At 43.2% G+C, this 16,862-nt stretch overlaps 4 protein-coding genes across 4 annotated transcripts in view; all 4 read left to right on the top strand.

The window, feature by feature from the left end:
- Positions 1–16,862, top strand: part of LOC308581470 (olfactory receptor 2T27-like) — a gene marked incomplete at its 3' end in the record, with an annotated part of 241,324 nt that overhangs the window by 171,316 nt on the left and 53,146 nt on the right. The gene's annotated exons all lie outside the window — the stretch shown is intronic.
- Positions 1–16,862, top strand: part of LOC308581040 (olfactory receptor 2D3-like) — a 113,081-nt gene that overhangs the window by 47,506 nt on the left and 48,713 nt on the right. The window lies entirely within an intron of this gene.
- LOC308581111 (olfactory receptor 2AK2-like) lies at positions 2,878–3,694 on the top strand. Its single transcript, XM_081183594.1, has one exon. The coding sequence runs from the start codon at positions 2,886–2,888 to the stop codon at positions 3,618–3,620; it is 735 nt and encodes a 244-aa protein (XP_081039720.1). The 5' UTR covers positions 2,878–2,885; the 3' UTR covers positions 3,621–3,694.
- LOC308579688 (olfactory receptor 2AK2-like) lies at positions 10,199–10,825 on the top strand (the record flags this gene model as incomplete). Its single annotated transcript, XM_081180624.1, has 1 exon — positions 10,199–10,825. The coding sequence occupies one exon, from the start codon at positions 10,199–10,201 to the stop codon at positions 10,823–10,825; it is 627 nt and encodes a 208-aa protein (XP_081036750.1).

The raw sequence follows: 16,862 nt of genomic DNA, 5'->3' as shown, positions 1-16,862 counted from the left end.
TACAGCTTTCGCCACTCTTTTGTTGACTATGAGGGCCACTCCATTTCTTTTATGGGATTCTTGCCCACAGTAGTAGATATGATGGTCATCCGAAATGAATTCGCCCATTCCCATCCATTTTAGTTCACTAATGCCCAGGATGTCAATATTTATTCTTGCCATCTCATTTTTGACCACATTCAACTTACCCAGGTTCATGGTTCTTACATTTCAGGTTCTTATGCAATATTTTTCTTTACAGCATTCGACTTTCCTTTCGCTTTCAGGCATATCCGCAACTGAGCGTCCTTTTGGCCTTGGCCCAGCCGCTTCATCAGCTCTCGATCTACTTGTACTTGTCCTCCGCTCTTCCTCAATAGCATGTTGGATGCCTTCCGACCTGAGGGGCTCATCTTACAGCGTCATAACTTTTATATGCCTGTTGTCTTTGTCCATGGAGTTTTTTTGGCAGGGATACTGGAGTGGGTTGCTGGTTCCTGCTCCAGGTGGATCACATTTGGTGAAAACTCTCCACTATGACCTGTCCATCTTGGGTGCCCTGCACGGCATAGTTCATAGCTTCTCTGAGTTATTCAAGCCCCTGCGCCATGGCAAGGCAGTGATCCATGATGGGGAACACCAAACACCAACTTACTTGTACTTAAAAAACTTGAAAGCGTATGGTAAATAGAAAAATATATTCAAACAGGAAAATGTATTTATTTATTTATGTAGCGTATGAATATATGTAGTGTATGAATATTCATTTTAGATCATTGCTATCCTGCCATACCATCCAGGAAAGTCAAGGGATTCAAAGAAGAGAAACAGATATTTTTATAAACCAGATTTCATTTGAAAGTGAGACAGCACTACACATACTATTTATTCCCACATTCTCCCTATGTGGCACTTCAAAATGTACATGAGATAAACCATTCTGCTGGAAACAATTTACTACAGTACTCATGGTTTTGCAGCTGTAAAGCAACTGAGCTACAACAGCCTGGCATTGGTATTCTTTAGATATATCATAGACACCGGGCTTAACACCTGCTATCCATGTGCTTTCGTTTCAAACAGAAATGTTTATGAACAGAGTATTCCATTCTCATGCGTAGGCTGAGTTTGGGCAGGATAGGGAGTTTTGTGTCTCTCTAAAGCATGATAAGCTTTGAAATATGACCTATTATTGTGCATTCATTTATTACATATTGAGTTTGTCCTTTCCTTTATACCCATAACAGCCTGCTGGATAGGTTACAGTAAGGCAGGGGCTGCCAACATGATGCCATCCAGATGTTGGAGCTATAGAACCCATCATCCCTGAGAACGGGCCAGAATCTATAACCCTGCTCCAGAGAAGCTGAGAAAGGGGTAGTGCTATGGATCTGGCGGGACAGGAACATGGTTCTTCCGGTGGTTGCATGTTAGAGATTTCCCTCCTATAGTGGTGAATCTGGATCCCAGGTGACCCATTTCCACTGAAAAAGAACTGCAATGGGCTTCACCGAAACAACAATGGAAAAGTCCCAAGCAAAAGTCCCAGCAATTAGTGATATGAAAGGAGAAGTTGGGGCTGGATCAACCTCAAACACCCTATTCCCCTTTCCCTTCTAAAACACAAGGTTGGCTGGGTTTTCAGGAATTATCCTACCATTTCCAAAGCCTTTCTGCAGCTTTTGTGGTGGGGGGAGGGGGACAGGGGTAGCTCAAAAGCACCCAATCCACATTAACTGAGCAAACCTAAGCTGCGGCTATGCCATTGAATCCCAAAAGCAAAATACAGTAGTAAAATTCATGTCAAAATGCTGTTTTAGGGGTTGCTTTTCATCGTCTGGAACAGATTTCCATTACTTTCTATTGGAAAGCACACCTGGGTTAAAGTCTGCTTTGGTTTAAGTCCGGACTTCCAGAACGGATTAAGGTTGTAAAAGGTACCACTGTAGTGAGAATCTGGATGCACCCAGAGAGACATCTAACATATTGGGTAGTATCCAACATTGAAGATCTGCCTACAAAATGGAGTTCCATGCATTCAGTAGAACTTCCTCTTCTTTCCAGCTGTCTCTTTGAACCCTCAAAATATCAACTGGAGGGTTAAAGGTAAAGGTAAAGGGACCCCAGACTTTTAAGTCCAGTCGCAGACGACTCTGGGGTTGTGGTGCTCATATCTCTTTGTTGACTGAGGGAGCTAGCGTACAGCTTCCGGGTCATGTGGCCAGCATGACTAAGTCGCTTCTGGTGAACCAGAGCAGCACACAGAAACGCTTTTTACCTTCCCGCCGGAGTGGTAACTATTTATCTACTTGCACTTTGACTTGCTTTCAAACTGCTAGGTTGGCAGGAGCAGGGACCAAGAAATGGGAGCTCACCCCATCACGGGGATTCGAACCGCCGACCTTCTGATCGGCAAGTCCTAGGCTCTGTGGCTTAACCCACAGCGACACCTGCATCCCTAACTGGAGGATTGGGAACACCCAAAGATATTTGTGGGATTCTTGGAGGGGAGAAGAGGAGAAGAAGTCTTGTTGCACAGACAGGACTAAGTGTGAGGAGCATTAGACACAATCCATTATATTAAAAACTGCTCTCCTTTTTGTTGTTTATGTTATGTGTACAGTGGAGTCAACCCTACAATTTGGCACACCACTTCTCACAAGTCCTCTTCTTAAATCTTCAGGCAAAATTGGGCAAGTGAAGGAGGGATGGGAGAGGGAAATACGTCATGGACCGTGTTCCTTCTTGTTGGACTTCAGCATCAAAGGTCAACTGTGGTTTTCCTTGGTGTGATCCTCTTCATGTTCATCGTAGCTCTGATAGGGAACAGCCTCCTTCTTTATCTGATCAAGACAGACTCTGGTCTGCAGACCCCAATGTATTTTTTCCTCAGCCAACTAGCCTTCATGGACCTCTGCCAAGTTCTCACCATTGTTCCCAAAATGACGGTGGATTTTGTAACCCAGAGCTACAGCATTTCCCTCTATGGTTGTTTTGTGCAGATTTCTGTCACAATGCTCATGGCAGGGGCAGAGTGCTTCATCCTGGCGACCATGTCATATGACAGGTATGTGGCTATATGCAGGCCGCTGCAATATACAGTTCTTATGAGGAGTAAAATTTGCAGCATCATGTCAGTTGCTGCCTGGTTTGGGTCTTCAGTGCAGGCCTTGGCCTGTTCCCTTTATGTACTGCCACTTCCCTACTGCAAGTCCAATGTGATCAGACACTACATGTGCGATTACCCAGCCCTTGTTCAGTTGTCCTGCTCTGATAACTTGGCATATGATATAACAGGATACGTTGGTAATTTCATGATCTTTTTCATCCCCATCTCAATCATCCTGGCTTCCTACATAGCCATCCTACTTCAAGTCTTCAGAGCACGATCCTCTGGAAGTAGCCACAAGGCCTTGGGGACCTGCTTGTCCCATCTGTGTGTGGTGGGGATCTTCTACGTTACGGCCATTTTGACATACATGACACCTGCTGCTTCCTATTCAGCACAAAGGGCCATGATAAACGCTGTGTTTTTTACCATTGTGCCTGCCATGATGAACCCTTTCATATACAGCCTGAGGAACCGGGACGTCTTAGCAGCACTGAGAAAGCTCTTTGCAAGATGTGCACTGTGTCAATGATTTCAGCAGGATACAAAATGGCAGGTACTCTCTCTTTGGAATTTATCCAGGGACTGAAATTTAGCTGGAAGGAACTTAAGTGAGAGATACAAAATTTGTCAAAGGATGCTTCAGATGGGCATATTATTGTGGGATTGGTGCTACTCACGAGTGAACAGAATCTAGAAACCAGAGTCTGCTTTACTTAAATGGTTATTAGTTGTTGTCATTGTTCATGTTGTTTTACTGTAAAACCACTTGGAAATATTTTATGGGGCATCATTCGTAAATCAAATCAACTACTAAGTAAATGAAAAACACAGGTTTTCAACAGTGCCCATTTGGTGTTTTTGGCACTGAAATGTGCCAACTCTCCCCATTAATTCAGATTTATTTTCTATGTGGAAAATCATATGTATGTGTGGGGGGGGTGTGTTAATGTGTGCATAATATTTCAAACAACCCCTTTGCAATACCTGAAAGTCCAATCTGCATCATTGCCACTATATGATTTGTGACGGTAGCAAAAAATGTATCTCAACATTCATACTGTAGCTTTCTTACAGATTACAATAACCTAATTTCATGACTGCTGTAACTTTTATTGGAATAATGTATTATAGGAAATTTTTGGAATGCCCTAAAACATTGTATAAATTCTAAGGATCTATCTCCTGTCTAATATATAACCTTGAGTGCAGGGGCTGGGCATATTCTGGGCTGCCAGCTCCACCACCTCTCCTGAGAGACTGTTCCACTGACCAACAGCTGTTACTATCAGAACGTTTTTCTGAATGTTTAGTCAAGTCATTGCCTTGAGTCACACCCTTAATCATCTTGGTTGCTCTCCTGTAAACACGTTCCAGCTTGTCAATATCCTTCTTAAATTGTGTTTCCCAGAACTGGACACAGTATTCCAGGTGTGGACTGACCAAGGTAGAATAGAGTGGTTCTATTACTTCCCTTGATCTGGACACTAGACTTCTGTTGATGCAGCCGAGAATAGTATTAGCCTTTTTTGTTGTTGTTGCATCACACTGTTGACATTTGTTAAGCCTGTGGTCCACCAAGACCTGTAGATCCTTTTCACATGTACTGCTAGTAAGCCAGGTGTCCCCCATCCTTTATTTGTGCATCTGGTGCTTCCTGCTTAAGTCCAGAACCGTACATTTGTCCCATATTGTCCCTAAAATGAAAAACACCAATACTACCACAGGGACCAAGGAAAGCAGACAGCGAGAGATGCAGGCAGAAGAAAAAGGCTGGAATGGATCTGGATTGGCTCTGCAGCTTCAGCCTGTGTTTGTCTCTGGAAGCAGCAGTGTGCTGATTGACTCCAGCAGTGGCTCCTGCAGATCCATTCCAGCCTTTTCCTTCTGCCTCTGTCAGCTTTTTCTCCCAGCTTCGTCTCCATCCACGTACTGCTGGCCACCATTTGTGGAGAGAGATCTGAGGGGGGCAGGGACTGTTTTTTTGTGATCTGCACGCAAGTAGGAGAAGCCATTCCATCCTTAGACCTCCTGAAGTGCCCTTCCTCCGGTCAGATGGGCTTGAGTCTTTTTCTCTGCAAGAAATAACTCCTATTTTGGCTTCTTGAGCGCCTTTGTGGCTGTTTTGTCTGTTGTTGTTGTTTTTGTCTTTTTACCCTTTCCGTGGCCCTGTTTGTTTGTCTTGACTTTCCCTATCCCTTCTTCCTTTGCTGAAATTATTTTTATAAAATCCCTGGGAGCTCACCCAAATGAAATATGCTGTGCATGCCTATGCAAGTGAGGTGTGTGTGTGTGTGTGTGTGTGTGTGAAGTCTCCCTAGTCTGCCCCCTACCATAAAACCACAAGGAGAGTCCTTCTGGATCAGCCCAAGGGCCCTTTTAGCTGAGCATCCTGTTCTCACAATGCCCCCCCCATGTCTGTGAGGAGCCCATAAGCAGAACCTGAGCACAGAACAGATGAATCTTCTGCTGCTTTGTTGTCCAGTAGATGCGTAGGAACATTCATCATCTTCACTATCCTCAATATTATCATATATGTCTGAATGTGAGGCGTGAAGGCCGCTCCCGGAAAGGCCCTTTCCAACTGGCTTAGGGGGCAGGGCCCACACTCACCCAGACCTACTAAGAGGCTCCTCATGAGGTCAGAAGAACATCGCCGGTTTTGCTTTATTGCTTTATTGATTTAATATGTGGAACACCCCTTTCAGTTTTTAATTAAAATATAAAGAGGTATAGAAATCAAAAATCCATCCATCCATCCATCCATCCATCCATCCATCCATCCATCCATACTGTCCAAGAATGCATCTTCAGCATCTTCAAATGGTGAGTGGTAGAAAGATTTCACATTTGAACTGCAACAAAGTTTAGTAACAATTAAAATAATGGTTTGGGAGCCAGATTCCCTCAGGGTGGAGCTGGCGGAGCATTTATCCATGGAGAGTAGAAATGCTGGATTGAAGATGTACCAGGTGAGAAATACTGGTTCTGGTCTGAATGTTTCAGAATCAAAATGCAGATATACGGTATATTTCCTGCTTCTGGAAACAGGGAGTCTGTGGAGCTAAGCAAACATTTCGCTGTAAATGTACGTTGGGAATTTTTCAGAGATATGCACGTTGCTTTATCAGGGAGCATGAATTGGTTTGTTTAGGTTTTGGAATTTTAAAAAACAAGTATGTCAAAAGGAAGCAAAGGCTCATGTAATTCTGCAGCCCTGAATATAGGTCATGGCATTCCTAACCCCTATTTTTGAATATAAAAAGAATGTGAACGTTTCTCATTAATCAAGAAGGCATTTCTCTTTTTCTTAAAGAATGGAAGGGAAATAATTTTTGCGGTAGAGGATGAATTGCCACCCCTTTGAAACTGGGGAGCTATAACAATCGTAATTATTGTAAAAACTTAATTAACACAACAGAGGCATCACAGTTTTTCAACGGAGCCTTGGGAATTATTTTTCATTTTAAGAAACTAGACTCCCCCCCCTTCTTTCTGTTGTAAACAGAAGCGGTTGACACAGGTATGTAATTCTGAACATTTTTAGAAATCATAGTTATTCTGTATTGCATCCAGCTCTGTAGCCCCTTGGAAATCAACGGACCTCAGTTAGTCCTAGCCATTAATTTCAACAGATCTACTCTGAGTAGAACTAAAACGGGATGCAATCTTTTGCCACATGATGGTCCTTCATGCTGATTAATGATAACACCAATTTAATTGTACTTAAAAACCTTGCCAGCGTATGGTAAATAAAAATATAATTTGGAACCGGAAAATGTATGTATTTATGTAGCGTAGGAATATTCCTTTTAGATAATTTCTGTCCTTCCATACCCTCCAGGAAAGGTCAAGAGATTCAAAAATGAGAAACAGATATTTTTATAAACCAGATTTCATTTGAAAGTGAGACTTGGCACTACACATACTATTTATTCCCACATGCTGCCTATGTGGCGCTTCAAAATGTACGTGAGATAAACCATTCTACTGGAAACAATTTATTACAGTACTCATGGTTTTGTAGCTCTAAAGCAACTGAGCTACAACACTAGTATTCTTTAGATATATCATAGACACCTGCCATCCACGTCCTTTATTTAAACAGGAGTATTTACAAACAGAGTATTCCATTCTCGTGCTTATACTGAGTTTGGGCAGGATGGGGAGTTTTGTGTATCTCTAAAGCATGATAAAGCTTTGAAATATGACCCATTATTGTGCATTCATTTTTTAAATATTGAGTTTGCCCTTTCCTTCATACCCATTACAGCCTGCTGGATAGGTTAGAGTAAGGCAGGGGCCGCCAACATGATGCCATCCAGATGTTGAAGCTATAGAACCCATCATCCCTGAGAACGGGCCAGAATCTCTAAACCTGCTCCAGAGAAGCTGAGAAAGGGGTAGTGCTATGGATCTGGAGGGACAGGAACATGGTCCTTCCTGTGGTTGCATGTTAGAGATTTCCCTCCTATAGCAGTGAATCTGGATCCCAGGTGACCCATTTCCACTGAAAAAGAACTGCAATGGGCTTCACCGAAACAACAATGGAAAAGTCCCACAATTAGCGATATGAAAGGAGAAGTTGGGGCTGGATCAACCTCAAACACCCTATTCCCCTTTCCCTTCTAAAACACAAGGTTGGCTGGGTTTTCAGGAATTATCTTACCATTTCCTAAGCATTTCTGCACCTTTAGTGGTGGGGGGAGGGAGACAGGGGTAGCACAAAAGCACCGAATCCACATTAACTGAGCAAACCTAAGCTGCGGCTATGCCATTGAATCCCACAAGCAAAATACGATGGTAAAATTCATGACAAATTGCTGCTTTAGGGGTTGCTTTCATTGTCTGGAATGGAGTAATCCATTTCCCTTTACTTTCCATCAGAAAGCACGCCTTGGTTAAAGTCTACTTTGGTTTAAGTCTGGACTTCCAGAATGGATTAAGGTTGTAAACCAAGGTACCACTGTAGTGAGAATCTGGATGCACCCAGAGAGACTTCTAACAAATCGGGCAGTATCCAGCATTGAAGCTCTGCCTGCAAAATGGACTTCCATGCATTCAGTAGAACTTCCTCTTCCCTCCAGCTGCCCCATTGAATCCTCAAAATCTCAACTGGAGGATTGGGAACCCCCAAACATATTTTGGGGACTCTTGGAGGGAAGAAGAAATCTTGTTACACAGGCAGAACTAAGTGTGCAGAGCATTAGACACAATCCATTATATTAACAACTGCTCTCTTTTTGTTGTTTATGTTATGTGTACAGTGGTTTCAACCCTACAATTTGGCACACCACTTCCCACAAGTCCTCTCCTTGAATCTTCAGGTGAAAACTGAGCAAGTGAAGGAGGGATGGGAGAGGGAAATACATCATGGACCGTGTTCCTTCTTCTTCCTCCATGCTGATTCATGATAACACCAATTTACTTGTACTTGAGAACCTTGCAATCTTCTGGTTAATAGAAAAAATATATTCAAACAGGCAAATGTATGTATTCATTTAGCATATGCATATTCCTTTTAGATAATTTCTATCCTGCCATACCGTCCAGGAAAGGTCAAGGGATTCATTTGAAAGTGAGACTTGGCACTACACATACTATTTATTCCCACATTCTCAACTTGTGGCACTTCAAAATGTAGATGAGATAAACCATTCTACTGGAAACAATTTACTACAGTACTACAGTACTCATGGTTTTGCAGCTCTAAAGCTCTAAAGCTCTAAAGCAACTGAGCTACAACACTAGTATTCTTTAGATATATCATAGACTTATATCATATAAGTCTTTAGATATATCATAGGCTTAACACCTGCTATCCATGTCCTTTCATTTCAAACAGGAATGTTTATGAACAGAGTATTCCATTCTCATGCTTAGGCTGAATTTGGGCAGGACGGGGAGTTTTGTGTCTCTCTAAAGCATGATAAGCTTTGAAATATGACCCATTATTGTGCATTCATTTTTTAAATATTGAGTTTGCCCTTTCCTTCATACCCATAACAGCCTGCTGGATAGGTTAGAGTAAGGCAGGGGCTGCCAACCTGACGCCATCCAGATGTTGGAGCTATAGAACCCATAATCCCTGAGAACGGGCCAGAATCTATAACCCTGCTCCAGAGAAGCTGAGAAAGGGGTAGTGCTATGGATCAGGAGGGACAGGAACATGGTCCTTCCGGTGGTTGCATGTTAGAGATTTCCCTCCTATAGCGGTGAATCTGGATCCCAGGTGACCCATTTCCACTGAAAAAGAACTGCAATGGGCTTCACCGAAACAACATGGAAAAGTCCCAAGCTAAAGTCCCACAACTAGCAATATGAAAGGAGAAGTTGGGGCTGGATCAACCTCAAACACCCTATTGCCCTTTCCCTTCCAAAACACAAGGTTGGCTGGGTTTTCAGGAATTATTCTACGATTTCACAAGCATTTCTGCACCTTTTGTGGTGGGGGGAGGGGGACAGGGGTAGCACAAAAGCAGCGAATCCACATTAACTGAGCAAACCTAAGCTGCTGTTATGCCATTGAATCCCACAAGCAAAATACAATGGCAAAATTCATGTCAAATTCCTGTTTTAGGGGTTGCTTCTCATCATCTGGAATGGATTAATCCGTTTTCCATTACTTTTTATGAGAAAGAACACGTTGGTTTAAGTCCGCTTTGGTTTAAGACACAATCCATTATATTAAAAACTGCTTTCTTTTTGTTGTTTATGTTATGTGTGCAGTGGATTCAACCCTACAATTTGGCACACCACTTCTCACAAGCCTTCTGCTTAAGTCTTCAGGCAAGCGAAAGAGGAATGGGAGAAGGAAATATATCATGGACTGTGTTCCTTCTGGTTGGACTTCAGCATCAAAGGTCACCTATTGTTTTCCTTGGTGTGATCCTGTTCATGTTCATCGTAGCTCTGATAGGGAACAGCCTCCTTCTTTATCTGATCAAGACAGACTCTGGTCTGCAGACCCCAATGTATTTTTTCCTCAGCCAACTAGCCTTCATGGACCTCTGCCAAGTTCTCTCCATTGTTCCCAAAATGACGGTGGATTTTGTAACCCAGAGCTACAGCATTTCACTCTTTGGTTGTGTTGTGCAGATTTCTGTCACAATGCTCATGGGAGGGGCAGAGTGCCTCATCCTGGTGACCATGTCATATGACAGGTATGTGGCTATCTGCAGGCCGCTGCAATATCCGGTTCTCATGAGGAGCAAAAACTGCAACATCATGTCAGTTGCTGTCTGGTTTGGGTCTTCTGTGCAGGCCTTGATTTCTTCCCTTTATGTACTGTCCCTTCCCTACTGCAAATCCAATGTGATCAGACACTACATGTGTGATTACCCAGCCCTTGTCCAGTTGTCCTGCTCTGACAATTTTGCATTTGATATAACATCCTACTTTTATAGTTTCGTGATCTTTTTCATCCCCATCTCAGTCATCCTGGCTTCCTACATAGCTATCCTACTTCAGGTCCGCAGAGCACGATCCTCTGGAAGAAGCCACAAGGCCTTGGGGTCCTGCTTTTCCCATCTGTGTGTGGTGGGGATCTTCTACATTACAGCCATTTTGACCTACATGACACCTGCTGCTTCCTATTCAGCACAAAGGGCCATGATAAATACTGTGTTTTTTACCATTGCGCCTGCCATGATGAACCCTTTCATATACAGCCTGAGGAACCGGGTTGTCTTAGCAGCACTGAGAAAGCTCTTTGCAAGATGCACAATGTGTCAATGATTTCAGCAGGAAACAGAATGACAGGCACTCTCCCTTTGGAATTTATCAAGGGGCTGAAATTTAGCTGGAAGCAACTTAAGGGGATTTTGTCCAAGGGTGCTTCAGATGGGCGTATTATTGTGTGATTTGTGCTACTCACATGTAAACAGAATCTGGAATCCAGAGTCTGCTTTACTTAAATTGTTCTTAGTTGCTGTCATTGTTCATGTTGTTTTACTGTAAAATCACTTGGAAATATGTTATGGGGCATCCTTCGTAGATGGAATCAACTACGTTTGGCCGTTGCATCACACTGTTGACGCTTGTTAAGCCTGTGGTCCACCAAGACCTGGAGATCCTTTTCACATGTACTGCTAGTAAGCCAGGTGTCACCCATCTTTTATTTGTGCATCTGGTGCTTCCTGCTTAAGTCCAGAACCATGCATTTGTCCCCTATTGTCCCTAAAATAAAAAACACCAACACTAACACAGGGATCGAGGAAAGCAGAAAGCGAGAGATGCAGGCAGAAGAAAAAGGCTGGAATGGATCTGGATTGGCTCTGCAGCTTCTGCCTGTGTTTGTCTCTGGAAGCAGCAGCGTGCTGATTGACTCTAACAGTGGATCCCGCAGATCCATTCCAACCTTTTCCTCCTGCCTCTGTCAGTTTTTTTACCTTTTCCTTGTCCCTGTTTTTTTGTCTTGACATTCCCTATCCCTTCTTCCTTTGCTGAAATATTTTTTACAAAATCCCTGGGGGCAAACCCAAATGATATATGCTGTCCATGCCTACGCAAGTGGGGAGTGTGTGTGTGTGAGAGAGAGAGATGTCTCCCTAGTCTGCCCCCTACCATAAAACCACAAGGATAGTCCTTCTGGATCAGCCCAAAGGCCCTTTTAGCTGAGCATCCTGTTCTCACTATGCCCCCCCCCCATGTCTGTGAGGAGCCCATAAGCAGAATCTGAGCACGGAACAGATGAATCTTCTGCTGCTTTGTTGTCCAGTAGATGCGTAGGAACATTCATCATCATCTCCATCCTCAATATTTGCTCTGAACTAATTTTAAGATGTATTTTAACTAATTGATTGCCTGTTTTTATGTTCTTATGTTCTTTGTATACTGTCTTAGTTTCATGATGATAGCAGCCCTGAGCCTGGCTTCGGCTGGGGAGACCATGGCAGAAATAATTTAGTATTATATTATTATTATTATTAAATATGCCTGGCTGTGAGGTGTGAAGGCCGCTCCCGGCAAGGCCCCTTCCGCCTGGTCTAGGGGGCGACACCCACACTCACCCAGACCTACTAAAGAGGCTCCTTATGAGACCTGAGGCACATCACCGGCTATTTTTTATTGTTTTAATATGTGGTACACCCCTTTTGTTAAAAATATAAAGACGTATAGAAATTAAAAATACATTCATCCATACTGTCCAAAGCTTATTCAGCATATTCAGATGGTGAGTGGTAGGAAGTTTTCACTTTTGAACTTTAATGAATTTTGGTAACAATTAAAATAATGGTTTGGGAGCCAAATTCCCTCAGGGTGGAGCTGGCGGAGCATTTCTCCATGGAGAGTAGAAATAACGATAATGATATCTTTATTGTCATTGTCCCTTGCGGAACAATGAAATTGAAAAACTACATAAAACTACCACAAAACTACATAAAAACTAAATAAAACTACATAAAACATTCAAAAACCCCTAAAAACTCTAAAACCCCATTTTAAAATACACTATGCTGCGTTTAGAACCAGAATTGCATTAGCGTAGAAAATGTTTCTCAGACGGCTAGTCCTGGCCTTTATAACTCTATACCTTCTTCCAGAAGGCAGAAGCTGAAAGAGATCATTTTCGGGGTACGTACTATCAAGTGCTATCTCTGCCGCTTTCTTATGGCACCTGGCAGCATAGATTTGATCTAAGGTGGGAAGAGTGCACCCAATAATTCTCTCTGCAGTCTTTACAACCCTGGATAGCATTGTTTTTCCCCTGGCCGTGCAGCTCCCAAATCACACACACAGACCATAAGTTAATACGCTCTCCACAGTGCAATGGTAAAATGCCATCAACAGGTCCTTTGAGAGATTGTTCTTCCGGAGGATTCTCAGAAAATATAACCTCTGCTGTGCTCCCCAGGTTAGGTCGTCTCTCAACTCCATTCCCAGAAATCGAAACACCGAGACCTGTTCCACGCACTTCCCCTCAATAATAAGTGGCTGAATATTCAATTTACATTTCCTAAAGTCCACAATGATCTCTTTTGTTTTCTTTAAGTTAAGGAGTAAGTTGTTTTTCCTGCACCACTCCCCCAACTGCTCAACTTCCTTCCCATAGGCCGCCTCCCCCTCTCCAGCAGTAATTAAACCAACCACCGTTGTATCATCTGCAAACTTAATGATCTTATTACTGGGGTATTTGGGGGCACAGTCAGCTGTATAGAGCGTATATAAAAGCGGGCTCAACACGCACCCCTGCGGCGTCCCCGTATTCGTGATGAGATCCGCAGAGACGTGGGAACCCAACCTGACCCTTTGGGAACGGTTTGATAGAAAGTCTAATATCCACCTGCACAAACATGGTGGAAGTCCCAGGTCTAATAATTTGGGCACCAATCTACGCGGAAGAATAGTATTAAATGCAGAACTAAAGTCTACAAATAACAGTCTCGCGTAGTTCCCTTGCTTCTCCAAATGAGTCAGGACAGCATGTAAAGCCATTGCCACAGCATCCTCTGTGGATCTCTTTGCCTTGTACGCAAACTGGTAAGGGTCAAGTCCACTGGCAGACAAGATAAGATGCACTTCCTCACCAGTTTTTCAAAACATTTCATTATAATAGGTGTCAACGCCACAGGGCGAAAATCATTCAGACTGTCTATCTTTAATGTTTTTGGCAGGGTTATAATGGTAGCGGATTTCAGACAGGGTGGAACAGTGGCTTGGGCCAGAGACTGGTTAAAAATCTTCGTAAAGATTCCTGCCAGTTGGTCTGAACAATCTCTTAGCACCCTGCCAGCCACCCCATCCAGGCCCATAGCCTTCCTCGTGTTTACCTCCTTTAATATTTGCCTCACTTCTCCCTCTTCCACCCTGGCAGCATTTCCTGTAGGTAGTGACGCCAATAGCTCTGGCATCCCTGTTGGAGTCACTGTTGGTGTCACCTCAAATCGGGCAAAGAAGGTATTCAACTCTCCCACCAAGGAAGCAGTACTCTCTACCACTGATGAATTCCTTGATTTATAACCAGTCAGATGTTGGGCTCCCTGCCAAATTTGTCTAGTATCATGATTTCTCAGATGGTCCTCAATTTTTCCCCTGTACTCTGCTTTTGCTTTCCTGATACCCCTCTTCAAGTTCGCTCTTTCTATGCCATACAATACCCGGTCCCCAGTTCTAAAAGCAGAATTTATGGCCTTCAATAATCTCCTAACCTCTCCTGTCATCCAGGGCTTCCTATTTGGATACAATTTAACATACTTTTCCCTGGTGACATTTGCTGTGCAGAATCTAATATAATCCAGGACCGCTGCTGTATAAGTTTATAGATCTTGCTGGTCGAAGATATTCCAGTTGGTCTCCTGGAAACAGTCCTGCAGTTGCTGAGAGGCTCCCTCAGGCCACACCGTAACCATCCATGTTTGTATCTGGCCTTGTTTCCTGAGGGGTGTGTATACTGGTGTCAGAAGCAGGGACACATTATCTGAACCACCGAGGTGTGCCAAGGTCTTGACCTCATATGCCCGTCTAATGTTCGTATACACCTTGTCAAGAGTATTTTCTCCTCTTGTTGCACACTCAATGTGCTGATGGAATTTTGGGAGTACTTCCCTCACATCTGTGTGATTGAAGTCCCCCACAATAATGTGCACAGCCTCCGGGTATCTACTCAATTTAGCATTGATGTTTTCATGCATACTACTCATGGCCCTGCATGCATTTGCAGTTGGTGCTATGTACACCGCAGTTAATAATAATAATAATAATAATAATAATAATAATAATAATAATAATAATAATAATAATAAATTTTATTTATATCCCGCCCTCCCCAGCTAAGCCGGGCTCAGTTAACACCACTGTTGTAAATTCCCGGGGAAGATAGAAAGGTCTGCATTTAATAGTTGGAAATATTTTATGGGGCATCATTCGTAAATCAAATCAACTACTAAGTAAATGAATAACACAGGTTTCCAACAATGTCATATGGTGTTCTTGGCATTGAAATGTGTGCCTATATTCCCCAACCCACCCCTTTTAAAACACATTTACTTTCTCCGTGGAAAATCATATGTATGTGGGTGGGGGTGGTACGCATGCGTAATGTTTCGAACAACTCCTTTGCAATACCTGAATGTCCTGTTTGCATCATTACCACTATATGATTTGTGATGGTAGCAAAAAATGAATCCCAACATTCATACTGTAGCTTTCTTACAAATTATAATAACATATCTTACAGGACTGCTGTAAATTTTCTTGGGATAATGTATTATAGGAAATGCTTAGAAAGCCCTAAAACGTTGTGTAAATTCTAAGGAACATTTCCCCTGTCGAATACATATATATATATATATATATATACATACACACACAGTGGTACCTCAGGTTACAGACGCTTCAGGTTACAGACGCTTCAGGTTACAGATGCTTCAGGTTACAGACTCCGCTAACTCAAAAATAGTACCTCGGGTTAAGAACTTTGCTTCAGGATGAGAACAGAAACCGTGTGGTGCGGTGCTTCAGGTTAAGAACAGTTTCAGGTTAAGAACGGACCTCCAGAGCGAATTAAGTACTTAACCGGAGGTACCACTGTGTGTGTTTGTGTGTGTGTGTATGTGCAATAACCTTCAGTGAAGGAGCTGGGCATATTCTGGGCTGCCAGCTCCATTGCCTCTCCTGAGAGACTGTTCCACTGACCAACAGCTGTTACTGTCAGAATGTTTCTCTGAATGTTTAGTCAGAATCTGCTTTTCTGCAACTGGAAGTCATTGCCTCGAGTCCTACCCTCAAGAGCAGGAGAAAACAAACATGCTCCCTCTTCCATGTGACAGCCCTTTACATATTTGAAGATGGCTATCATATCGCCTCTCAGTCTCCTCTTTTTCAAGCATTCCTCGTAAGGCTTACTTTCCAGACCCTTAATCATCTTGGTTGCTCTCCTGCAAACACGTTCCAGCTTGTCAACATCCATCTTAAATTGTGTTGCCCAGAATTGGACACAGTATTCCAGGTGTGGACTGACCAAGGTAGAATAGAGTGGTTCTATTACTTCCCTTGATCCGGACACTAGACTTCTGTTGATACAGTAGTGAATAGCATTAGCCTTTTTTGCTGTTGCATCACACTGTTGACACATGTCAAGCCTGTGGTCCACCAAGACCTGTAGATCCTTTTCACATGTACTGCTAGTAAGCCAGGTGTCCCCCATCCTTTATTTGTGCATCTGGTGCTTCCTGCTTAGTCCAGAACCGTACATTTGTCCCATATTGTCCCTAAAATGAAAAACACCACACTAACACAGGGACCAAGGAAAGCAGAGAGCGAGAGATGCAGCAGAAGAAAAAGGCTGGAATGGATTTGCATTGGCTCTGCAGCTTCTGCCTGTGTTTGTCTCTGGAAGCAGCAGTGTGCTGATTGACTCCAGCAGTGGCTCCTGCAGATCCATTCCAGCCTTTTCCTTCTGCCTCTGTCAGCTTTTGTCTCCCAGCTTCATCTCCATCCACATTCTGCTGGCCACCATTTGTGGAGAGAGATCTGAGGGGGGCAGGGACTGTTTTTTGTGGTCTGCAGGCAAGGAGGGAGAAGCCATTCATCCTTGGACCTCCTGAAGTGCCCTTCCTCCGGTCAGATGGGCTTGAGTCTTTTCTCTGCAAGAAATAACTCCTATTTGGCTTCTTGAGCGCCTTTGTGGCTGTTTTGTCCGTTTTGTTGTTGTTGTTGTTGTTGTTGTTGTTGTTGTTGTTGTCTCTTTACCCTTTCCGTGTCCCTGTTTGTTTGTCTTGACATTCCCTATCCCTTCTTCCTTTGCTGAAAATGTTTTACAAACCCCCTGGGG

The sequence above is a fragment of the Podarcis bocagei genome (genome assembly GCF_964188305.1).
Source record: "Podarcis bocagei genome assembly, chromosome: 2".
Lineage (NCBI taxonomy): Eukaryota > Metazoa > Chordata > Lepidosauria > Squamata > Lacertidae > Podarcis > Podarcis bocagei.
The sequence above is the reverse complement of the archived record's forward strand: the minus strand, read 5'-3'. Positions and strand labels throughout refer to the sequence as shown.

Bases quoted from the DNA above. Each gene is read 5' to 3' on its own strand.
- LOC308581111 (XM_081183594.1), top strand. From the start codon at position 2,886: ATGGACCTCTGCCAAGTTCTCACCATTGTTCCCAAAATGACGGTGGAT.